Raw genomic sequence first — 25,865 nt, 5'->3', positions numbered from 1 at the left:
ATTTGCGTGTCCATGGTACTAAAAAGAGCTTTTTATTTGTATTTTTCTTTGCTTTAACAAGTCATCAATTTTAACTTCTGTCATCACTTTTTGGAGAGACTTTCAAGAACTCGATAGCATCAGAAAGGCTACACTTTAGAAATTAATAATATTAACAACAACAAAACGATAAGAGAAGTAGTTAGATTTTTTACGAAGTTTTAAAGAAACTAACCAATCCTTTTTGTTGCTGTTTTGTGACACTCCTAAATATAAACTAGAAGATCTGTCCGCTCCCGGATCTAATTTCCTCCCTGTGCTTAAAGTCGGAGTGGATCCGCCAGAGGGGAGATGAGCGCTCATAAGGGAGGGACGAACCAAGTCAAGTTTGGAGGAGCGCACGGCCACAGTGAGAGCGACGGCACCAGGGGAGACACGGAGCATCTTCTCATTCTGTTCCATCTTATTTCCCCCATTGACTGCACTGACTGCTGTCCTGGTCTTTTTATTTTTTTGTAAATAAAGCGGGATCCTTGATTGGGCACACAGGAGGAAAGGATGACGCCTTCCCTGGGGTTGACTTTGATGTTTCTTCTGATAGATTTGCAGACTCAAGGTAAGTGGTCTTTGCCTAAAGCAGGACTGCAGATCGGCTAGATTTTACGCTTTCAAAGAGCGATCACGAGTTCAGATTAAATTGATCGGGTTAATAAGCAATGTGTTACGCGCTCTGTGCGCTTGAGTCTGTTTAGCATGCATCCTCTCTTCATGACCACGAAGAATCCCTCCTCTTAAGTTTTGTTTGAATCTTTTAGTTGCTGGAAGTTTTAGCCTCTTGCTTCGCGTTTCTTCTCAAATCTCTTTTAAATGTAATTTCCATCACCAAACAGCCCCATTTAGATCCTAATTATTAACATTAGAACTGCTCCCCATTGACACAAACTGGGTCACTGAAATGGAATACAGAATGGCAGTGAAGGCAAATGAATTTTGATGAATGCAAATTTTGCTCCGAGGCAAGATTTTATGAAGCCATGCAGATTAATAATCTCTTTAGAGGACGTGTTCTCCATGTCCCCCCTCACACCGCCCCCGTGAGGTGCTGATTTATACAGGGCACATTGTTTACTCTGGCAGAGGGTAGATGGGATGTCTTCCGTCAGGAGACTGAGTCAGCTGAAGGCATATGATATAAAACCTTCTCACTGCGCTGAATGTCACCGCATAAATATGATGACCTTAGTTGCGCACAGTAATAGCTAAAATATAAAAATTGCTTTTGGAAAAGATGAGAGTGTTTGCACATAGATTTTTAAGTCACTTGGATTTTTACACAGAGATTTTCTTGAATTTTTTTGTGAAATTATTCGACATAAGAAGAAACGAGCTGGTTTGTTTTCAAGAAAATTGAGACTTGTTGGGGAAAAAAGGGGGTCAGCAACAGGGCTTTGACTGAAGGAAGACTAAAGAGTCAATTTTGGAAAAAAAAGAATATCTGGAAAAAGTCATAGCATGAAAAAGGAGCAAATGTAAGGAGTCATTATATTTGCTCCTTTGTAATGACGAGCAAAAATAGACTGATGATGCCAGGTAGAGGTGAAGAGAAAGAAGGGATCAAAGGGAAGAGTAGGAAAGAAATTGGATCATCAGGTCAAAAATGAAAGGAAATGAATACGATTCGGGTCTGGAGAAGAATTTTAGTGAAAAGGTGGGATAAAAGGAAAATGATCTGAGGATCCTGGAAACCATCCAGAATCCCAATCGCTGACCACTGCTGGAGAAAACTTGTTTCTGAACTGCAGGAATGTTTGCAATGTGGAAGCATGGCGTATCAACGTCTCATGGTAAACATTTGCTCCTGGGGCAAAAACAGCAGATAACTGATTCATCACGGTATTTCTTCTGGATTATCATCTTTCACATAAACCCTAAAAAGAATATTCACTCTTTCTTTCTCTGTCTCCAATGGTTTGGTTCACTCTTTTCTCTAGAGAAGAAAAGAATGAAAAGAATGATTCATTCATCACCGTGGTAACTGAAATGTTGTCCCTCTGATTTCAGACACAAGTCCTCTTGGAGTAATTCAAACCACAAATTATTTTATTTGTCGGTTGTACTCTATTGTAGTTGATTATATAATGAATTAACTACACTGACGGAAATCAGTTGCCTTCCCTTGTATTAACAGTACCAAAAAAGGAGACTCCAGAAATCATTTTTCATGCAACTGTGTGTGTTTTGTCACACTTTTTTCACATTACAAGTAAAATTTTTGTGATATAATATTTGTTGTCTTTTGATATTGTTAAGCTCCAGTTTCAGGCAGTAATTCTGCATTTTCTTGCCTCTCATTGTTCAGTTTTATGTCAAACTTAGTGTTAGTGTTCATGTTTTTGGTGCATGTTTTTTTTTCTCCAAGGGATGTTATCTTGGCGTCTATTGATGGGTTCTCTTTCATTGCATACGTCTTAAGTGGGCTCACTTCACAGCCATATGTTTTGTTTTTCATGAATTTTTCATGAATATTTAAAAAGTGTTGTATTTTTTTTGACTCTGCTTCCTTTAGTATCAAATTATATACACTAGTACGGAGGTTTAAATGTATCTGAATGAACAAATGAATGAATTACTGAATAAATAAAGGAGCAGACCAACCCAGAAGAAAACATGATACACACCATTACAGAATCCCAAAGAGAGAGAAACAAAAGCATGTGAATAATTTCTTCTGACAAAAGCAATTGAGGTCTCAGTAATGATCCGGTCATTTAATTAACGGTAATGACCACAATGAATGATTAACACTCAGAATGCAGGAGCTGCTCATCAGAGTTAGTGGTGTTACAGATAAATTTGGAGTAACATAGAGATATTTTCTTTTAGTGTAATCTTTATCTTCCAGCTATAGAAAACAGACAGTCCCTCGTTCTCGTCAAGCAGAACTTGTGCACTCAACAAACTTTTTCACTGCAGGAAAATGTTTGTGTAAGTCCATGGAAGAGTATGCCACGCTCATGTATTATGCAACATCAGACCACAGACCGATGCACTGCGATTGAGCGATCAATGTGAGGGTTGTTCCTTACATGAAAATAGACATCACATCCTGTTCTTCACAGCCCGATGTAGACACGGAGGATGTTTCACTGAGTCTTTTATGCACATTTAATTAAAAAACAAACAAACAAAAAGACCAGAAACAGAATATCCACAGATGGCGCACCGCAACGACGCCTGAGGTGATTTTAAAGTTAAGCAATGTGGGTATGTTTATCTAACTGCTCATTGTGTTGAAACAGAGGCATTCAGATTTAAATGCATGACTGATGATCCGGTGAGCTGTGTTTGTGTATGTGTGTGTATTTGTGCAGTTGTGTGGTAACAAGGTTAAAGTCACAGTATTTATAAAGCAGCAACACAGAACAAAAGGGTGTGTGGTATTTTATTTATTTATTTTTTTACTAACTGAGTCACAAAGGTATATCCTGCTGCAGCCCTCACAGTTTCACTGCCACTCAACTTGCTGGTTACATCAGTTTACATTTTAACACAACTTCTTTAGATGCCACATTTGAGACTGGTTTGACTTTGCAGATAATTCTGGAACCAGAGTAAAGACTCTGACTCATTTAAGGTTTGATTTAGATGTAATTATGATCTTCCAATGGGAAAAGCAAAACAGCAATATAAGAAAAGCAATACAAAACTTTCATGAAACCTTTTTAAATTCAAGTGACCTACTATTCAGATAAGCTAGCTTATGGGAAATATCAATTTGTCATTAGTAATTTGACATTTAGCAAATAGGTAATTCTGACTGATCTGAAACAAAATAAGTTTAGTGTGATTTCTCTTCACACAGTAAGAAAAAAAATTATGTATCATTTAGTCACTGCATATAAACATTTGGTTTCAACTTTAAGCTTCTGAATTTGAAGAAAGTAAAACACAAATTTAAAAAATCCTAAAGATCTCTCTTATTTTTTTGCATTTAACCAAAAATAAATCTATCGATTTCCATATCAGTTTCATCCTCATAAAAGAAGGAGTATATATCTTTAATGATCAAAAGAGAAAAGCTATTACGGACAGCTTTTCTTGGAAGGATATAAAGAGACTAACCTGCTGAGTTTGTGTGCTGCATTTATTTAACTTCTCTGTTTCTTTATACTCTTCTTTTACAATCTTAAGATCCCAGCACAACACTTCACTCACAAGTCTCCAAGGTTCAGAAGCTGTCGTCTTTTTGTTCTTCAGCTTTGTTCTCTTTTCTTCAGGTTTTCCTGCTCAGCTGAATTCCTTGCGTTTGCTACCGGCGTGTTTTTATCATAAATATGTATTGTTTTGTGAGAGATGAAGACCTCCTCATTTATGCCCATCTATGCTTACCTCCCTCTGTGTGTCTCTCTTACTCACTCTGCTTTAAAAGCATTTGCACGCTCAGGGGAGAATGGAGGCCAAATGGCTCCCTAACGCAACCCTTCAACACGACCCATAAAATGTTCTCTTGTTTTCCGTCACTTGCTGCAACTCATCCTCCACTTCCAAATGTCAGCAAGACTGTAAACCTCGTTTTCCTCCCAGTAAAAGCTCCAAAGATGCGGGAGGATCTCCACACATCCTGTGATTTAATCTCTTCGGGTCAAGTTCAGGTCAAATTGGCTCTGAAAACATTTATTTTCCCTTTAAATATTGGAATGTTAACATCTACTCAAGGACGCAGCACTTAAATTATATGCTTCTTATAATTGCTGCCTAAACTCTACCATAACATTTTCTTCTCTGAATCAGTTTTCACATATACAGTAGATCCAGAACTAAGCTGCTCATGAAGCCTCCATAACTTAGATTGGCTTTCTGCCCTGGTTTTGACATTGCCTGCATGTTGAGTTGAATCATTGAAAATATCCAGTGAAGTGCATTAATTGTAGATGCTCTGGATTCTAATTTGCCACAGCTACACTTTTCTCATATCTCCTGTTTCATTCCTCTGCATCTCCACTCATTTTTTGCAAGCTTTACTTCATCTATCTCAGCTAATCCCAACAACGAAGCTGCAGCACTATAAAAAAAAGTCTGGACACTGATTGGTTGCACATATCTACTGTACACTATATCAAACCTACCATTTGATATAGTGGACTTGGTGGAAAACACAGCAAAACCAAACAAAAAAGTTGAAGTTATAACAAATGTTGTAGCTTATATCAGGGATCTGTTGTTGATCAGACAAAATGTGTGCCACAATGCAAGTTGATCATCAAGACTCAGGACTTTTGGTAAATATCAATGTATGCCCCATCAGATTAACACAGGTGACAAAAAAAGATAGCTGCAATACTCACAACTACATGAAGAAACTGGATTGCAATGGAGGAACTAAATAACTGAAAACAGAAGCTGATTTGTCTTGTTTGTTGAAGAAGAGTGGAAATTACAATTAGACTTCCTTTCAGACAAAGATGTGTGTATCTCCATGTTTCTGTTCCAGCACAAATGATTCAAATGACTGCGTGCCATCATGTGCTGCAGAAGCCTGTTTATCGCCCATTCATGTAAGTCACAATGTGAAATAGTTCAAGTGATACAGGTTTTTATTTTCTGTAAAACACTGCATGTATAGAAATTGATAATTAAAGTTTAAAGGCTCACACATGGTTAATGTAACATGCTAATTTACTAAAAATAAAGGTCATAAGAAGAACCTCCACTGTGGCAAGAAACCAGAGTATCATTAGAAACCTACACATTTATGTAGAAATGCATGAACTCAACGCAAAAGGTCCAGCAGTAATTCAATCAGAGTCTTAGCCGTGGTTCATTAGCTCCTAGCTCAAGGTTGGTAGATACATAATGTTTGTCTGGAAACATTTACAGTTAGAAACTCATGAAATCAAATGGAAATGCATTGACTTACTAATTACTCCTCCACATATCTTTTCCACAAAACATTTCCATCCTATTCTGAGCTCCTCATGGCCATTGAAAAAAATCACAAAGACAGCAGTGACCTGCACAGTTTTCAAAATGGCGAAAACATCAACATTTTCCATATATTTTCATTGAAAGCAGTAAAACTTAGTCTAGCGATCTTATTTTCGAATTATGTTTCTCAGACGGGCTTACTGCTGTCTTTTCACAAAATTCTCTATCTCTCTATCTGTGGAGAAACTGTCGATTATGTAAAATAAAACACAGATCAAGTCAAAATGTTAAAACACTGAAACTGTGTTTATGTTACTAGACCAACTAAATAACATTCCTTGGATGGTTACTATGTTTTGGTTTTGAGGTGGATTTTAGTCTTTCAAAGTGTAATAAGAAATTTATTGTCATTTTGTGACAATAAATTTCACAAAATTTATTTTAAATAATTTCTGTAATATTTCAGCCTAGTGTAAAGCAAAGTTTTTTTTAAAGCAAAAACCTTTTAAGGTATCATAAATGTGTTCATAACTCTCCGCAGTTTTAAAGACACACTGCAATGATCCTGTATGGAAAACTGTCACAAATATAAAACAAGGCAGACATAAAAACTGAATTTTACCTCAAGTTTTGTGAGGCATTTCTTTGTCAAAAGCCATTTCCAGACAAACACAGTAGAAGAAGACTCTAATGAGAATTGTGGCAAAAATTATGAATTGAGAAAAGAACAAACATACATTGTTCATTTTCATCTTACCTGTTGACCAAGCTGTTGAATTGTTACAGATCCATATTTATATATCATTACCTGCTTTTGTTTTTATTCCCCTTCAACTTTTAAAGTAACATTTTTATGTGGAAATGCCAGAGATTGGCTGCTTATGCAGTGTGAACCATTCATTCTTCCTTTGCTCTGCTCCCTTGATCACCTCTTCGGTAGAGGAAAACAAAGCTTGATGAAATTGATTTGTTCAGCAGCTCAACCATGACTGGTTGTAAAGGAGGGTTAGTGGGCTGTCAGCTGCTAACTTCTTCAATATAGAAGATATATTCACGGGCATGAATATATTAAAAGCAGTATTCCTATTTTTAATGTTTGCTTACTGGCAAATAATTTCACATTTCAAGTGCTTTTGTGGATAAAATTAGTTTCTTGATAAAATATATATACTCTTTATCACGACATGTGCATTTATCCAGGTGTAATAATAGATACTTCAACATATGAATTATTGATGGTAAGAAGTAATTCACCTGTGGCTGTTCTTCATATGGTCTTTTTTGATTCTCCACTTGATAGATCCTGCTGTGTTAAATATTATACGTCCATATGATGTGTGTGGATTTAGTCAGTGGGTGTTCAGTAGAAAGTAGCTCTCCTGTATATGTGAAAGTAAAGATTAGACATCATGGCAGCATTTTGTTGTTTTTTTTATTTAAAAATACAGAATATCTTTCCCTCTATTTTGTGTCATCTTGTAGATTCTTTTCCATAACTTTATATGACAATTTAATGTTTTTCTCTGATTAGCTGGAATCACCTCTGAAGTTTTCCTGCTTTTTAAAACTCCATTTAAAGCAGCGCTGCCACATACTAAGCATCTATCAGACAGCAGGCTCAGAACTCTGGATTCAAATAATCTCCTGAGTGACATCTTAAGAAGGCTTTGCTTTCAGCTTCTCTCCTCTCCTTTTTCACTTCTTCTTCTTTTCATCTAGGTGTGTTTTTTTTCTGTTTTCATTTTTATTTTTGGGTAGCTCTTGTGTTGTCTCTGGAGGCCTGCCATCGAGAGTTCATCAGCAGCAGGGTTCATGGTGTCATTGTTGTGTGCAGTGCTGAGAGGTTATCTTCTGTGTTTGAAGGCGGGAACTTGATGGAAAAAAGGCTCGGCAGGATTTCATCAGCAGTCCATTCCAATTAACTCTATTCTTTTTGCTTTTATTTTCCCCGGCTTAATTTCGTCAAATGATGATAATATTTTAAACAGTTTTGGAGACAAACACTGAAAGCGACTCAAGATTTTTTTCCATATCATGGTTTCTCTTCATATTTTCTTTTAGTTTTCTCTGCTCTTTGCTGCCCATCGTCAAAGGAACAAGCCTTTCAAATCCTTCCACCAGAATAGTTTTTTTGTTATCAATCCAGAAATAATGGGGACACCAATGCATAATTTTTTACACAGTAAAAAATTACTTACAATATGGATCATTTGTATAGAAACCTCTAAAAATATTTGTGCGTGTGCAGAAACGAGAAACTGAATAGAAATAGGGTAAAACTGAAGTGACAATGTTCCTTCAGTCACTCAAAACAACCAATTACCAGGAGCATTATCAATGTAGATGGGTAAAAACAAAAACTGACAGATGATTTCTTAAAAACAAGTGACAGTAACACTTGTTTACTTGTCCCACAACTTTATAAACACAAATTAGGAATAAATATGGCCTATGCAATATTTTGGCCTCAGCAGGTTTAATTAGAGGACATCAGGGCATTAAACAGATGCTAAAACTAAACATCTGCAGATACCTTCACTGAAGATGAGTCACTGTTTGTACATTGAATATCACTTAGAGAAAATCACAGCAGAGTTTTAATTTCAGTGTGACTTTGTTAACTTTGTGATGTAAACTAGTAAAAACTCACCTATTGGAAGAAATAAAACTGTTTTTATTGGTAGCCAATAATCTTTAACCCCTCACAGTAATGTTAATTAAGACTATAATTATAATATTTTCTTGTGTAGATCTGCGTTACTGATTTTTACTAAAAAAAATGTCCAGCATTAAGATAAGACCTTAACAGCACCTTGAGTCAATTCTGGCAGCTACTGAATAGTTTAATAATTCACAATCCAAGAGATTACCACATTCACAGAGTGGTGTTGAGTTTGAACAGCTGACAGCGATCAATGCCTTTAACAGAACAACCGAGCCAATGAAAGCCTTTTTACCAAACCCGAGGCCTTGCAGAAGGAGGAATGCAGCACTTGTCAGTTGCTTTAAGTCAGCAATGTCCAGCAAAGACTGAATCAGCTGGCTCTAACATGGTTTTGTTGCGACCGCTCCTTAGTACCACCACTAAAGGGTTTTATCCTTTTCAAGGTGGAAAAGTTCTTCTTTCCCTCTTTGTCAAAATACATGAATACTCTTGGATAAAAGGGGGCAGAGAGGAGGGTCTTACATAAAATCAATCTTTTTTGCTTTCACCAAGTGCCTCCTCACAGAGTCCCCATCCCCGTGCCTCCTCCACTCAACTCCTCCAGACTAGCGGCAGCAGCAACTAGCAAACACCTGGTGGAGCTGCATGTCTGCTGGGCTTATCATAGAAACAGTGAAACGCTCCTGAGGATGGTTGTTAACTGCATAATGGAGGAGCATTGTCGTGATGAAGTGCTGAAGGCAGAGTGTCACCTCCTTTAAGAGCAGGAGCTTTTTAAAGAGACAGCGGCCAAATTTAAGGCATTTAAGTTGATTAACACAGAATATATATAAGATCTGAATGTAACACAGTTACTTGATTGTGCTATGAAATGGCACTATGTGCCTGGAAAAAATAGGTACATAGTGCCTTTGTACTGTACACCCCATACATATTTCAGATTCTCAAGTTTCGTTTTCTTCTCAATATTTCAGATGTGCTCAACAACAAAATGTGTGGAAAAGCAGGTTTTCCTTGAATATCAGGGGTCCTCAAATCCAGTCCTCGAGGGCCGGTGTCCTGCAACATTTAGATGTGTCCCATGTTCAACACACTGCAGTCAAATGGCTGAATCACCTCCTCAGTATGCAGTCATGTTGCTGCTAATGACCTCATTATTTGTCTCAGAAGTTGAGCCACAGACGCATCTGAAGCCTGCAGGACACCGGCCCTCGAGGCCCGGTTTTGAGGTTCCCTGGTTTAAAGTCACGTCCCACAGAAAAATCAGCCAATAGGTGAATCAGCAAATGTCGTACAGCACATAGGTAGATACAGTATATAGAGCATTGTGAAACAAATAGCTGCACCTAGCATTAAATCCACAATCACTGACATGCAATCATTGCATGGGTTTAATCATCAAAACACACAAAAAATGAATGTGAAAAGGATTTATGTTATATTGTTTGTGTTTTACACAACCAATATATAGGTTATATATTCTGATATACTAATATATATTTATTGATGTCATCACTAAATTACTTGTTTGCATCTTACTTAGCCAAATACCCCTAATGACCAGTCACCTCTGATCCCCGACAGACATTGTGATATTAATGCAGATATTTAGAAAGATATTGACAAGCTATCATGTTTAAAAAGAGCAGGAGTGATCCTTAATGTAATTCAGCTGCATTCAGTTTTTTTGGAGTCAATTGTAGCATTCACGTCTTTCTCAGCATTTTAGATTTCTATTACTAAGCTTTTATTTGAGCATTCGTTTCATTTTCACACACATAAAAGTTTTAAGCTTTGCTCAAAGAAAAGCTAGTAACAGAAATCTAAAACACTGTGGAAAAACTTGAGAACGTAATTGGTCCTCTCACCTTCCATGCTTGCACCAAAATAAAAAATCTTTCATATCTTATCCACAGGCTATAGGCAACTTCTCTTCACTGGGCCAAAATAGCTTCTTCCCCTTGGTTGACATCCTCACATTGTCCCTGAGGCAACCTATGTCAGGACAATTTGTAAATACAACTGCAAGTATTTTTTGCTAAATGTAGTCATGAAATGAGCCATCCAGACAGATACACACCTATATTAGGTTAATCGTGAAATATTGTGACTGAACTCACCGTACAGGATTAATCAGGAGGAGAGAGCGGATATGCTTGTCAGAGCTTATTTCACTGTTATTTACTTCTTTTGTAAATACTAATCCCAGACATACTGGGTATTTTAATACCTGCTCAAATAAATATATCCAAGAGTTGATGTGTGCCTACGCAAGGCAGAGTCTCCTGGTTTGACAGAGTTTGTTTTGGAGCTGTTATGAAAGAAAGAGTGCAGAAAGTAAATGTTGGAAATAAGAGGAAAAACTACACAAATTTTAGGATACAGATAAAGGTACTCTATTAAATCTATACTGGTATTTGTAGGCCATATACAAAAAAATTAACTAAATTTACATAAAATATAATGAGGCACCAATAGAGATGGTCGGGGAAATAATTGAGTAAGGCGATAATTTCCCTAAGATGGTTTAACAAAACTAAAACAAAGAAAGAAAATATATCTTTATTTGTTTTGCTCTTCAACACTGAAAGTTATCCCTCATCTCAGACTTGCTCAAAGAAAACTTTTTACTCTGATCTCAGCAGTGAAGAGTTACTCTAAAGAGAACATTTTGCAGACGGTTCATCAAATATCATAAAACATTAACGGCACAAATTCAAAAAACTCATTAATGAGAAGCTGCATCAAAATTAGAAGACGAAGCCTGGCTTCAATCAAAGTCATCCCCAACGTGACTGAATCTGATTAGACGGGCTGTAGAGGGCTGTGGAGGATAGCTGCAAATGATCAGGTTCTCATTGAACTCTCTCTTTTCTTTATTTTTATTTTTTTACATTTTTGGTCGCAATTTGCTCTCTCTACTCTCTCTTTCTTTAACTTCAGACTGTGTTGCATCCAAAGCGGAGGACCGGCTCTTCAGGAAGCTTTTTAGACGGTACAACCAGTTCATCAGACCAGTGGAGAATGTTTCTGATCCTGTTACCGTGGAGTTTGAGGTCTCCATCTCGCAGCTTGTTAAAGTCGTAAGTTTTTCTCTTTTGGAGACACACATATCAGAGAATTCAGTACATCCATGTGTCATGTTTTAACTTATTCTTTGTGTGATGATCAGTCTTTGTGAAAAGGAATGTGTTTTTTGTGATCATCACATTGCCCAGCTTTTGATAAAAAAAAACTCAATAAATAAAAAATAGAAGCATTGATAAAAAACCCTCAGTGTTATTCTAGTCTGTCTATAGCTTGTCCAATTTCAGAGACTTATGTGGATCTGGAGTTTGCTATGGCGATTTGCGACTTGGTGGCTGTAAGTTTGTATCTGAAAGCACTTTTTTGTTCAAATCCCTCAAAAGACAATCTTCAGAATAGGAGAAAAAAATACCTGGAAGAAACTTTTCAGATTGGAGTCAAATGTAGTTAGATCTGCATGTTCAGCAAGGTGAGATTAAACTGAAGGCGAGTGAACTGACCTGTGTGTGCGCTCTGATGAATGTGTCGCACCTTTTCAGCTGAACAACCTCTGCACCAGAAAACACAAATTGAAAGAAGGGATTGTTTTTTTTGTTTGTTTTGTTTTTTCATTTTAGTTCACTGTAAATCCCTAATAATTCCCAGTGTTGTTGTTGGGTTTTCACAACAACAACATCTAACTTTCTTACTTGCCTCTGTTGTTTCTGTGCAGGATGAGGTGAATCAGATCATGGAAACAAATTTATGGCTCCGACATGTGAGTTCACAATACACAAGGATTATAAAAACTTTTGTCACACACTGTAAGTCAGATGCTTATATTGTATTACAAAAATAGAAATAAATAATAATACTATTTAAATATGCATATCCTTTGAAAAAGTACCACAGCTCACCATTAAAGAGGGAAAAAGGAAGTTTATGATGAATTGAAATTTACATCTCCTCCATGGGCTGCCACCTTATCGTGGTGGAGGGGTTTGAGTGCCCCAATGATCCTAGGAGCTATGCTGTCTGGGGCTTCATGCCCCTGGTAGGGTCACCCAAGGCAGACAGGTCCTAGGTGAGGGACCAGACAAAGTGCAGCCCGAAGACCCCGATGATGAAGGAAAACCTTGGACTTGGTGTTCCCTCGCCCGGACGCGGGTCACCGGGGCCCCACTCTGGAGCCAGGCCTGGAGGGGGGGCACGATGGCGAGCGTCTGGTGGCCGGGCTTTTACCCATGGAGCCCGGCCGGGCTCAGCCCGAAGAGGAAACATGGGCCCCCCCTCCCATGGGCCCACCACCCGTGGGAGGGGCCAAAGGGGTCGGGTGCACTGTGTGATGGGTGGCGGCCAAGGGAGGGGACCCTGGCGGTCCGATCCTCGGTTGCAGAAACTGGCTCTTGGGACGTGGAATGTCACCTCTCTGGTGGGGAAGGAGCCGGAGCTAGTGCGTGAGGTCGAGAGGTTCCGGCTAGAAATAGTCGGTCTCACCTCGACGCATGGCTCTGGTTCTGGAACCAGTCTCCTTGAGAGGGGCTGGACATACTTCCACTCTGGAGTTGCCCAGGGAGAGAGACGTCGGGCAGGAGTGGGCATACTTGTTGCTCCCCATCTCGGCGCCTGTACGTTGGGGTTTACCCCGGTGAACGAGAGGGTAGCATCCCTCCGCCTACGGGTGGGGGGACGGGTTCTGACTGTCGTTTGTGCTTACGGGCCGAACGACAGTTCAGATTACCCACCCTTTTTGGAGTCCTTAGAGGGGGTACTGGAGAGTGCTCCTCCTGGGGACTCCCTTGTTCTGCTGGGGGACTTCAACGCTCACGTGGGCAACGACAGTGAGACCTGGAGGGGCGTGGTTGGGAGGAACGGCCCACCCGACCTGAACTCGAGCGGTGTTCTGTTGCTGGACTTCTGTGCTCGCCATGGATTGTCCATAACGAACACCATGTTCAAGCATAAGGGTGTCCATATGTGCACTTGGCACCAGGACACCCTAGGCCGCAGTTCGATGATCGACTTTGTCATCGTTTCATCGGATCTGCGGCCGTATGTCTTGGACACTCGGGTGAAGAGAGGTGCGGAGCTGTCCACTGACCACTACCTGGTGGTGAGTTGGCTCCGGTGGCGGGGGCGAAAGCCGGTCAGACCTGGCAGGCCCAAACGTGTTGTGAGGGTCTGCTGGGAACGTCTGGCGGAATCCCCTGTGAGACGGAGCTTTAACTCCCATCTCCGGCAAAACTTCGAACACGTCCCGGGGGAGGTGGGGGACATGGAGTCTGAGTGGACCGTGTTCCGTGCCTCCATTGTCGAGGCGGCCGATCGGAGCTGTGGCCGCAAGGTTGTCGGTGCCTGTCGCGGCGGCAACCCTCGAACCCGTTGGTGGACACCTTCGGTGAGGGATGCCGTCAGGCTGAAGAAGGAGTCCTATCGAGCCTTTTTGGCCTGTGGGACTCCGGAAGCAGCTGATGGGTACCGGCGGGCGAAGCGGCATGCGGCTCGGGTGGTTGCTGAGGCAAAAACTCGGGTGTGGGAGGAGTTTGGAGAGGCCATGGAGAAAGACTTCCGCACGGCTTCGAGGCGATTCTGGTCCACCATCCGGCGTCTCAGGGGGGGGAAGCGGTGCAGCACCAACACTGTTTATAGTGGGGATGGTGTGCTGCTGACCTCTACTTGGGACGTTGTGGGCCGGTGGGCAGAGTACTTCGAAGACCTCCTCAATCCCACCAACATGCCTTCCACTGAGGAAGCGGAGCCTGGGGACTCTGGGTTGGGCTCTCCAATCTCTGGGGGCGAGGTCGCCGAGGTGGTTAAAAAGCTCCTCGGTGGCAAGGCCCCGGGGGTGGATGAGATCCGCCCGGAGTTCCTTAAGGCTCTGGATGTTGTAGGGTTGTGTTGGTTGACGCGACTCTGCAATATCGCATGGACATCGGGGGCAGTTCCCCTGGATTGGCAGACTGGGGTGGTGGTCCCCCTGTTCAAAAAGGGGGACCGGAGGGTGTGCTCCAATTATAGAGGGGTCACACTCTTAAGCCTCCCTGGCAAGGTCTATTCAGGGGTCCTGGAGAGGAGGGTCCGTCGGATAGTCGAACCTCGGATTCAGGAAGAGCAGTGTGGTTTTCGTCCTGGTCGTGGAACACTGGACCAGCTCTACACCCTCGGCAGGGTCATGGAGGGTGCATGGGAGTTCGCCCAACCAGTCTACATGTGTTTTGTGGACTTGGAGAAGACCGTGTCCCTCGGGGAGCCCTGTGGGGGGTTCTCCGGGAGTATGGGGTACCGGGCCCTTTGATACGGGCTGTCAGGTCCCTGTATGACCGGTGTCAGAGTCTGGTCCGCATTGCCGGCAGTAAGTCGGGCTCGTTTCCGGTGAGAGTTGGACTCCGCCAGGGCTGCCCTTTGTCACCGATTCTGTTCATCACTTTCATGGACAGAATTTCTAGGCGCAGCCAAGGTGTTGAGGGGATCCGATTTGGTGGCCTCAGGATCTCATCTCTGCTTTTCGCAGACGATGTGGTCCTTTTGGCTTCATCAGATCGTGATCTGCAGCTCTCGCTGGATCGGTTCGCAGCCGAGTGTGAAGCGGCCGGGATGGGGATCAGTGCCTCCAAATCCGAGGCCATGGTCTTGAGCCGGAAAAGGGTAGAGTGCCTTCTCCGGGTCAGGGGGGGTGTCCTGCCCCAAGTGGAGGAGTTTAAGTATCTCGGGATCTTGTTCACGAATGGGGGAAGAAGGGAGCGGGAGATCGACAGGCGGATTGGCGCAGCGTCTGCTGTCAAGCGGGCGCTGTACCGGTCCGTCGTGGTGAAGAGAGAGCTGAGCCAAAAAGCGAAGCTCTCGATTTACCGGTCGATCTACGTTCCCACCCTCATCTATGGTCATGAGCTTTGGGTCATGACCGAAAGAACGAGATCGCGGATACAAGCGGCCGAAATGGGTTTTCTCCGTAGGGTGGCTGGGCTCTCCCTTAGAGATAGGGTGAGAAGCTCAGTCATCCGGGAGGGACTCAGAGTAGAGCCGCTGCTCCTTCACATCGAGAGGAGCCAGTTGAGGTGGCTTGGGCATCTGGTCAGGATGCCTCCTGGACGCCTCCCTGGTGAGGTGTTCCGGGCACGTCCCACCGGGAGGAGGCCCCGGGGAAGACCCAGGACACGCTGGAGGGACTATGTCTCTCGGCTGGCCTGGGAACGCCTCGGGATTCCCCCGGAGGAGCTGGAAGAAGTGGCTGGGGAGAGGGAAGTCTGGGCCTCCCTTCTGAAGCTGCTACCCCCGCGACCCGACCTCGGATAAGCGGAAGAAGATGGATGGATGGATGGATGGATGAAATTTACATCTCTAATTACATTTTTAATATCATTTATTTAGATTTTTCAGATCTATACAATAAATTTTGTTGATACTTTTGATACACATGCTAATCAGAAACCAGTTTCTTCAACTTGTTCCAAATAACAATTTAGCTAATCAAGCTCAGCATTTTGTTTTAATCTCAAGTAAAACACCAGCTGGTTTCTGTGACAGTAAATTAGCCTTTTGATTGAATCTCAAGGCCACAATAATCTACAATACCGGAGCCCATCGAGAATTATCCTGACAATCATAATGCAAACTCGGTGGATGGATAAATGGAAAAACCAGTGTAGCATGAACTGGTTAATTAAAAATCTTCCAGGTCATGACTGAGCATTAATCTGTCTCGCTAATGAAAGAAAAGAAAATTCATCTAGAGCGACATCCAAATAGCCAAGACTAATGGATCCACAGCTCATAAAACGTTACCTGCAGGTATTTTGGCAGAATAAGTGAACACATCGATCTGTTATTTGCCAGTGAAGAATTTATTCACACTGTCTGAGCTACTCGCTGTACAGGCATGTCTACTGTTGGTAGCTTCATTCTTTTAAAAAAATTGGAACCAAGAAAATAAATTTTTCAAAGTATTGCAGGGGTAAAAGAAAGAATGATGATCAGTGAAATCTTACTGCATGGTGTTGGACTTACATGGCTGTCCACACTGGAGAAAAAGTTCTGATTGCAAGTATTTTTTTCTCATTTACAAAGAGACGCAATGTCTTCAATAAACAATAAAAAAATGTATAATGTTTATGGTATCAATATTATCATTTGGTTTTATGAGAATGTGGTTTGGGACTTCCTGAATATGTTCCTTTTGTGTAAACAAAAAGTCTCTCACACAGATTAAAACCTTGTTGGAATGTCAACTTTTAGGCTTTACACTGGTTATATAATCATCATTGGATCTTCATCTTTCAGACATTAATTATATTTCATATCCTAGAAGGTTTAGCTGCTTTGTCAACTACCCTGATTCATATGAAGACCAGCAGTAAAAATATAATTCACAAATTCTCAAAGAATCCTAACACCTAAGCAGATCCTTGTAACATCATTTTAGGAAAATTCTTAGAATTTCTGTAATTATACAGCCAGATAAATTCCCAAAGCGAACTGTTGTACTACAGATGTCAAACCAGAAGTTGCCAACACAATCTTGCAGCCATACATTGTCAAGAGAAAGATATATTAAAAAAACAAGAAACAGCAGTGTTTGATTTTTCTCTTCCAGATTTGGAACGATTACAAATTAAGATGGACGCCAGCAGAGTTTGATGGGATTGAATTCATCCGAGTTCCCTCAAATAAGATTTGGAGACCTGATATTGTTCTCTACAACAAGTGAGGCTTTCATCATCATCAGAGTCAGAATTCATCTGTCTGTACTGACATCATGTTGAAGTGACAAAGAGCTATGTGTGCATGATTATTTATTGATTACTATTAGGAGCAAAAGCTAAAACAGTTGTTCAGTGTTTTGAATAATTTCAAAACAACTTGATTCTAATTTATAAAGTACAAAAAAGTAACTACAAGTGCAATACTCTGATTCCAATAAAGACCTGAAGTACTTCAAAAGTTGGTCACAGCTTAAAATTTGTTTTATGTCTAAAATATTTCATACCAAGTATAAACAGAGCAGAACACACTCAAAAGAAACTCAAATAAAAGAATAAAAATAAAACAGATAAAAAGACAAATTCACTGGAGTATGTTGATGTCAGTTTAATAGTTTAAATTAGTAATATTCTGCTCAATTGTTCAGTTACTTTGTGCTATGTTTTCTGCAGCCTCATTTGGTCTTTATTGCTGCTTACAATAAAGAAGCACATTCCACACATGAACTTTTTCTAGCCTAACATTTCTTCTTCTGTGCCTCCATTTCCTATTTTTCCTCTTATTGTTTGAAACAATTCTCTTTCTATCCATCTTTGTGTCCTATTTTAATCACACTTGTGTCGTGTCCTTTGATGCCCTGGCTGTCTTGGAAACGTGTTGATACTGCTACCTTGCAGTGCCGTGGGTGACTTCCTGGTAGAGGATAAGACCAAAGCATTGCTGAAGTATGACGGTACGATCACCTGGGTTCCTCCTGCCATTTTTAAATCCTCATGCCCAATGGATATCACCTACTTCCCTTTTGACTATCAAAACTGCTCCATGAAGTTTGGCTCCTGGACTTATGACAAAGCCAAAATTGACCTTGTACTCATTGGATCCAAGGTCAGTACGTGTGTCAATTTCCAATGTTATGTCATAAAACTCTTTAATGATTCACCATTTTCTTCTTTTTTAAAGTGACTCTTAAAACAGACATTTTTGCTCCAACCATAAAATCCATCAGCTTTCTTTTCTAAATGCTGCCAGGACTCTGCTGCTCTATTTCCATTTAGTTTTTCCATTAGTCTTCAATCAGCTGTTGACAAAACCTCCTTGTTAAAGGTTCATAAAATTATAAAAACTAATTCCGGCAGTTTTAATCTGAGTCCAGCTTCAGTGTAGTTAGTGAATTAGAAAAAGAAGTTGATCTGTTTAATTTAAATGCCAGCTTCTGACTGCAGACCAATCACTTACAGACTCAAAAGACAATTTATTTTGCAACTCCTTACATGACTATACATGTATACCTTACGCAGCAGAAGACCAAGGAAGCCTATCAGAATCATTAGTCAGTCCGTTCACACTCGACTGCATTGCTTCCATACTTTTCACGAGACTTGTGGGTTATTCAGTGGCTACACTTTGATCTTACTTTCTTTTTAACATCCAACAACGTCAAACTTTTCTGTGATTTACGCCATTTTAAAAATGAATATCTGTTGTTCTCGTAGTAGATCATTCAGCTTGGAAATCCTACTCATCTCCTAGGTAAATCTCAAAGACTTCTGGGAAAGCGGGGAATGGGAAATCATTGACGCTCCGGGCTACAAACATGACATCAAGTACAACTGCTGTGAGGAGATCTACCCGGACATCACGTACTCCTTCTACATCCGTCGCCTGCCGCTGTTCTACACCATCAACCTCATCATCCCCTGCCTCCTCATCTCTTTCCTGACAGTGCTGGTTTTCTACCTCCCATCTGACTGTGGAGAGAAGGTCACGCTCTGTATCTCCGTCCTGCTCTCCCTCACTGTGTTCCTGCTCGTGATCACAGAGACCATCCCCTCAACATCACTGGTCATCCCACTCATCGGAGAGTACCTGCTCTTCACGATGATCTTCGTCACACTCAGCATTGTCATAACCGTGTTCGTGCTGAACGTGCACTACCGCACGCCCATGACACACACCATGCCGTGCTGGGTGCGGTCCGTGTTCCTCAAAGTGCTGCCCAGGATTATGCTGATGCGTAGGCCGATAGATGAGGAGGGTAAGGCCGGGTGGTTGGACAGCAGTGGGGAAGCAGGAGGAGCTGGAGGGGGAGGAGGAGGCGGAGGAGGGAAAGGACGGAGGAAGAGGAAGAACAGCTTGATTCAGGTACGAAAATCTTACCCCACTGCATAGAAATTAGTTTTCTTGAAGTTTCTCGTGCATCATTTTGGGACACGTCAGATTGTGGACCACAGTACCACCTTCTGTTAAAAATAATAACATTTTCCTAAGCTAATTTTTTGTTGAATCTAAGGTAATGTCAGAAAAAACCAACAACAAAAAACAGATTTGCTGACCTGTTCAGAAATATTCACATTTCAATGTATTTGAAAAAGAAAGTGACGTAAATGGATTAAACACAAAATATACTTATTTTAAAAATAAAGGAATAAATAAATTAAATTGCTAAAAAAAAAAGAAACAAATTTTTGGTGAGAAATGTACAAACTAACCGTAATAAATAATTACTACGTCTTGATGAAATATATCCAGGAGGCTCCTTGTATCCAACTACTACTCCTTGACATGACTCGGCCCAAGACTTTACATTTCTTATTTCTCAGCCAGTCCTTGGTGCACTTCCTGGTTTATTTAGGTTCACTGGATCAACATACATGTTTTGCAGATGGTCTCTTATTGTTCTTGAGCTGCCTATGATGATAAGCTGCCCAGGTTGGTTGGCTTCAGTTTACCCCCTCCCCCCCCAAAAAACAAATAACTGTCAATGAGAGACTAAAAAAATAATGTTTTGCTCAAGTTTGAACTCATCAGAAAGGCAGGAAAACTTCATAAAGTGTAGCAGGAATCTCCCCTCCTGGAGTTTCACCAGGAAGTACCTACAGATGAAGTTTGGACAAACAATCTTTAAAGAGCCACAGCCAGTTAGCAAAAAACTGTCACAAAACTGGGAATTAATGTTTAAAGACAGACTTTTGAATCTTATTGTTTTCCAGTCGCAGCTGACTCTCCCTATCATCCGCTTGCACACCAGATGCCCTTGTGTCAGGTGTGATCTAATCAATGAGAATGTAAACAGTTTGTCAGCATATAATGAATCAAGCTAAAGCCCTTACTTTCCAAGACTTTTTGGTGCTTCTGTGAAACTGAATCAGCAGGTCGATTATTCTTGTGCAGTAGTTCAGCCAAAAGGTGTGCACACATTTTCATGTCATTAGATATTGGGTCTGTTGTTGAATAAAAAGTGTGCCCTGCATTTCATTTAATTAAATTAGCACGAGGGATAATCATAACATGCAAATGAAGGATTTCTGATAATGTGTTATCATTCGCTGTTTAAGCAGAAGACATTGGCGGGAATAGTTTTCTGGGGGAAGAATCAATAAGCTCGTTGAGAAGGTTCTGCTTATCAATCTTTTAGAAAAATCTGTTCTTAAGATTCCCTTGTTGATGTTGTACAGCTAAGGTGATAATGTTATGCCATCATTTGGTTTTACCAAATCTGAAATGAGTGATGTGTTGTCATCCAAGATCTTTCCCAGAGTCTAGTTTCTAGTTGTTCTTGTGTCCCTCCAGCAGGTTGGAGAAGGTTCCCTCAACTGTCTGGAGGTTGGTGGGGACAGTAAGCTCACGGCCATGGAGGGCTGCACTGGCAAGAAATGTCCCTGCCCCTGCCAGCATGTGAGGGAAACCCCAGAGACACCAGAGTCTGGAAAGGTGCCTTGTCAGCTGAGTCCACAGAACATAAACACGGTGATGGCCTTCTCCGTGGTGTCGCCCGAGATCAGACAGGCCATCGAGAGCGTCAAGTACATAGCTGAGAACATGAGGAGCAGGAACAAGGCCAAAGAGGTGCCGTGTTTTTCCAGCTTATCTGAATTTTTGGTGACGTAGAATTTACTCTTTACTGCCTTTATGGTTTAAGTGGTCTATTATTATGGTACAGTAAATTACAGAATAGACCGTTGGTACTATGTGGGTTTATAAACTGGAGAAGGAGTCTGGCAATGGACTGATGGAAGGTTTTATGAATTTGTAAACTTTGGACATTCAATTTTTAAAGATAGACAGGAGATAGTGCTTTGCTATTGGACTGGTCTATCACAATGCAGAAAAACAACTTGCATAGGGTGACATAGTGCTACAAAAACTATTGAACAAACCCACAGATTTGTGTCAAAATAGTGTTTCTATCTTAGATTTATTAAATAAAATAATTCATATATGTTTTACCGTCTTGTACTAAGTACTACAAGATGTTAATTAATAGGCTACGAACCAATTCAACCTAGAGATGCTGATGAGGAAAACAAGAAAACTGTGTGTATAGCACAGTTTTCTTGCATCATTTTAAATGTATTTCTGACATATTGCCATCTTGCTATTTTCACCATTCTCTATTCTCTCTACAGGTGAGTTCATTTCACTTTCTTTCTCACCTTACATTGTAACATCAACTCAATGCTGTTACAATGAACAGCATATGCTGTACATATGCCAGTTTCCTGCTGCAAAACTGCACTGTGTAGATTTTCTTAATAAATCTTAAAAATGATGCAGTGTAGAAGAGATACAGCTCTTTCTATTGTTTAAATATACTGTTTGTGTGTACAAGGCAGTAGAAAATAAACACTCTGCCTGGGTTCTTTTGCATAATGTATTTATGCAAAAACACAACATGCGCACTGAAGGCCTATGGGAGAGCAGCATTCAAAAACATTCCTAAATTGATGCAGAACCTAAACTGCTCTGAGAGTTAACAATGGTTCAGGCTAGAGCAGAGTGTGCGCTTAAGGCTTTACTCCCCTGTCTGTCGGCTATAAATGAAGAGGATGGAGTTTCCCATTGGGGAGAAGAAGTGCTCGATACGAAAAACTCAGGACTCAGACAGATTTCTCAAAATGCCTGTAGCTGTGGATTGAAATTAATTATCATATTTATTAATTCATGTGTAAATAATGTGTCAAATTTATGTTGACTCATGAGATTTTTAGCAACTTTCTCCTCTTTTTCTTGATTTAAACATTTTCCGTCCTGCTATAAAGTTGATATTTCAATCTTGAGTCACCTGGTTCCTGCTTACTGTGCACAACATATTGTCAACAAAAGAAATATATATATTTTATTTCATGCATAATACCACAAGTGTTAGTTTTGTGTTTTTGTCTTTTTCTACTTATAGGTAGAAGACGACTGGAAGTATGTTGCTATGGTCATTGACAGAATCTTCCTCTGGGTCTTTGTGACGGTGTGCGTCCTGGGAACCATGGGCCTCTTCATCCAGCCCCTTTTTGGTTTCGTCTCGTAACCGTTGTAAAACTCAGGGTTCTCAGCCACATTGTGACAACCAACACTAAGAGAACTCTCTTTTCTCAGTCAACTTATTACTGGATGCAGCCCTGAGCCTTAAAGCATCACTGGATGTGCTGGCTTTCCTCAATAAAAGCATTGCAAAGTTAAAAGAAAATTTTAATTTCATTTGTTGGTGTACTACAATATGGTAGCGAAGATTTTAATGTAGTTATTGTATATATCTGATGACTGCTTATTTTTACCAAAGTGATTATCTTAATTCTCCCCTTGTTAGGATCATGTAAAATTTAGGGTGCGGTGGTTCTTTCAATGATGTGGTAAATTTAGATTTTTGGATAGTAGATTAATTGCCATACCTGCTTAAGTTCTTAAAAAAAACACAGCCAGAAATAACACAGCTGGGCTGATATTTAATCTAGGTTGTTGTGTTTTAGTTCTGATTTATATGTGATGGGCATGCAGGTAAATTGATTACCAGCGTAAAATGTGAAAAAAACTGCTGCAGAAAAACCACAGCCATTGAATCAGGGAAATAATTTGTGGATTGTAGAATACATACACAGAAGAGAAGGCTGTAATGTTTTAATGACTTGGTCAAACAAAACAGAGCCATGTTGCTCTCCAGTTGAGTTGCATAAAATAACAAGGTAGTGCACCAGCAACACCACTTAGAAGTTGGGTTTTAATGCAGGCCTCTGACACCAATCGTGCAAAATTGCAATGATCAGGCTTTCATCTTATATTTTAAATGAGATCGGAACATATACCTTTAAACAAAATGAGTGATTTTGATAGATGATTATTCTGGTTTGGGTTCAAATCAGCAGCACATTCAGTGATACTTAGGAGTTGAACATCAACCAATATTTGCCAGTGAACTGGAAACTTTCAAAACAAGCACATGACACAAACTCTCTGTGTCATGCGCTCTCTAACCTGTCAAACTCAGCCATGCATCCACCGTCCAATGAGGTACTCAACTGGATAACTGTAACACAAGCTGTTTAAGTCTTATTGTGAAAGGCAATTCTAATTATTTGTGGTTTTGCAAAATTTATGTTCTACTTTAAAATTTTGGGCATTACCTGCAGGACTTTTTTTTTTGTTTCTGGCTATTTAGTTATTTAATTATTTATTTATTTATAGTAATTACAAAATATGTCATTACTGATGCCATGTCTGGTTATTGTTTTATAAGCTAATTGAATGGCCTTGTAAATGCTCAGTGAAATTATGCTTGATTAGTTTCTCTTAAAATAGCAGCCCATTTATGATTCCATCAGAGGGCTCTTAATGCCCAATTCCATGGCTAATAATTAAACCCTTTTTTTATGTCGCTCAGGATTAGTCTTATTACTGAACTCAAAAGTGTATAAGATGCATGCATGAGAAAAATGACGAATGCTTTCACCCCAGAGCTCGGTGATACAGTGAGTTAACGATTACTGTAACTAATAATAACCCATGATTATCTTTTCTCTATGTGTGAATATGCTTGGATTTGTACAACAGGATGTGTGTTTCCAGTTAACTCTGCAAAAAGCACCAAAAGAGAAAAGAAATTAAAAAGGCAAAAAGCAATACAATCATTTGCCTTCGATAAGGTATACTGTACTCACAGGCCATTTTAGTAGGTCCACCTTTTCATTTGATTACTAGAATTAGCACAAATAATGCATCAGCCAGTTACAGAGACTCAATGTGTTTGGGGTTCTAGATGTGGTAAATTTGACTTGCTAAAAGGTCAGCATCCGAATGGCGATTAAAGGGGATTTTAATTACTTTGAGGGTGACAGGTCATTAACAACTATCTCCCAAGTTTACAGAGAATAGTCTGGGAAAGAGAAAATATCAAGTAGGCGCCATTAATGTAGTAGATGAACATGAGAAACTCAGAAAAGAAAGGTCAGACTGGTTCGCAACGACAGAAAGGTAGAGATAGCTCTGATAACCCCTTGTAGCAACTAACGAATGAAAGCTACAGTCTCTGAAATCACAACTCATTGACCCTTGATGCAGATGGGCGCCAGCTAAAAAAAGAAAAGGAGGCTAAAATTCACACAGGCTTACTGGAATTGGCCACAATCGATTGGAAAAGTGTTGGCTGGTCCACTGAGTCTTACTTTCTGTTTTCAAAAGGGGGTCCAACTTGGTCCTGGCAAGGTGTACCTAATAAATAGGCCAGTGAGTGTGTAGAATTACCTGTAAGTACAAAAGTTTGTCAAACCAAGTTTTGAGGAAAAAGAAGAAACGTTTTATGTAAAGAAAAAAAAAAGGTTATTTTTGTAGAAATGAGTGAAATCTGAAAACAGTTTCTACTAAATAAAACATAATGTAATATGAACACAGACATGTTGACATCTTTGTTTTGTTTTATGACATGATGGACTTTCGACATTACTGCCATCTGGGTTTTCTTTAACTTTTCTGGAAAAGTTCAATGTTTTATTGTCATCTTTCAATAACGCTGATCATGTATTAAAGATTTGCCGTTCTTTTTTTTTTTTTTTTTTTGCTTTTTACATTTTTTAACAAGGATGCATTACTGCCAATTTCAACATCCATAATAAAATATGGCATTTTCTCCTTTTTTTCCTCTTATTGCAGTACATTTTCAGAAATATTCTGTTGATAAATACATTTTCTGTACATAAACATGTAGACACACGTAATAACTATAATCAGAAGGAGTACATTGACAGCTTTAAGCCATTTCAGAGCCACCTGAGCTATAATTAAGCCTCCATGCAAAAGTTCTAATAAAACCCTGGACATTTTAGAGCTATTCAGCCATAACATCTGTGTTAAAATAAAATCCATCATTAAATTTGACATTGCCATATCATCAAATTTGTCAGTCAAATGGGTCAATTGCCCAGCTGCTGTTGTAGTCAACTATCACTGTCTGAAACATAGGAGACAAATTCTTTTGCAATTGCCAACATATAGTTTTATGATGATTTTTTTCTGCCTACATCTCTTTTTCAGTGAAATTACATAGTTGTAACAGCCGACGTATTCACATCGCTCATTTGTTTTTACACACATTTTCAAACATTTGTTGCTGTTGTTTTACCTTTTAAGACGCTATCACATTGTTTTCCTACCTTTCCGGGTATGCAGCTGTATTAGAAAATGTGTACTACATGGCTCTAACCATAAGGAAGTGAAAGCCGTTATGTAGAACATCAAATCCTATCACGTCTTTGGAGCATGTGGGTTGTACTTGCTAAGCCTCCATTTTGAATAATGCATGTGTACTGGAATTACGGGAGAGTAATTCAGC

General features: G+C 40.1%; 1 protein-coding gene across 2 annotated transcripts; it reads left to right on the top strand.

The window, feature by feature from the left end:
- The first annotated feature begins 320 nt into the window (after positions 1-320).
- Positions 321-25,169, top strand: LOC114143848 (neuronal acetylcholine receptor subunit alpha-3-like). 2 transcript variants are annotated; one of them, XM_028016188.1, is made up of 8 exons: positions 321-595; positions 11,513-11,652; positions 12,309-12,353; positions 17,166-17,275; positions 17,950-18,157; positions 18,803-19,414; positions 20,846-21,118; positions 22,449-25,169. In XM_028016188.1, exons 1-8 carry the CDS (start codon positions 538-540, stop codon positions 22,572-22,574), a joined length of 1,572 nt encoding a protein of 523 aa, XP_027871989.1. In that variant the 5' UTR covers positions 321-537; the 3' UTR covers positions 22,575-25,169. The 2 variants fall into 2 exon arrangements, with proteins under 2 accessions (XP_027871989.1, XP_027871988.1); XM_028016187.1 differs by having other exon boundaries at positions 20,843-21,118.
- The last annotated feature ends 696 nt before the right edge of the window (positions 25,170-25,865 follow it).

Source organism: Xiphophorus couchianus, chromosome 5, assembly GCF_001444195.1.
Source record: "Xiphophorus couchianus chromosome 5, X_couchianus-1.0, whole genome shotgun sequence".
In the NCBI taxonomy this organism is placed as follows: domain Eukaryota; kingdom Metazoa; phylum Chordata; class Actinopteri; order Cyprinodontiformes; family Poeciliidae; genus Xiphophorus; species Xiphophorus couchianus.
This window is presented reverse-complemented; position numbering and strand designations above follow the sequence as displayed.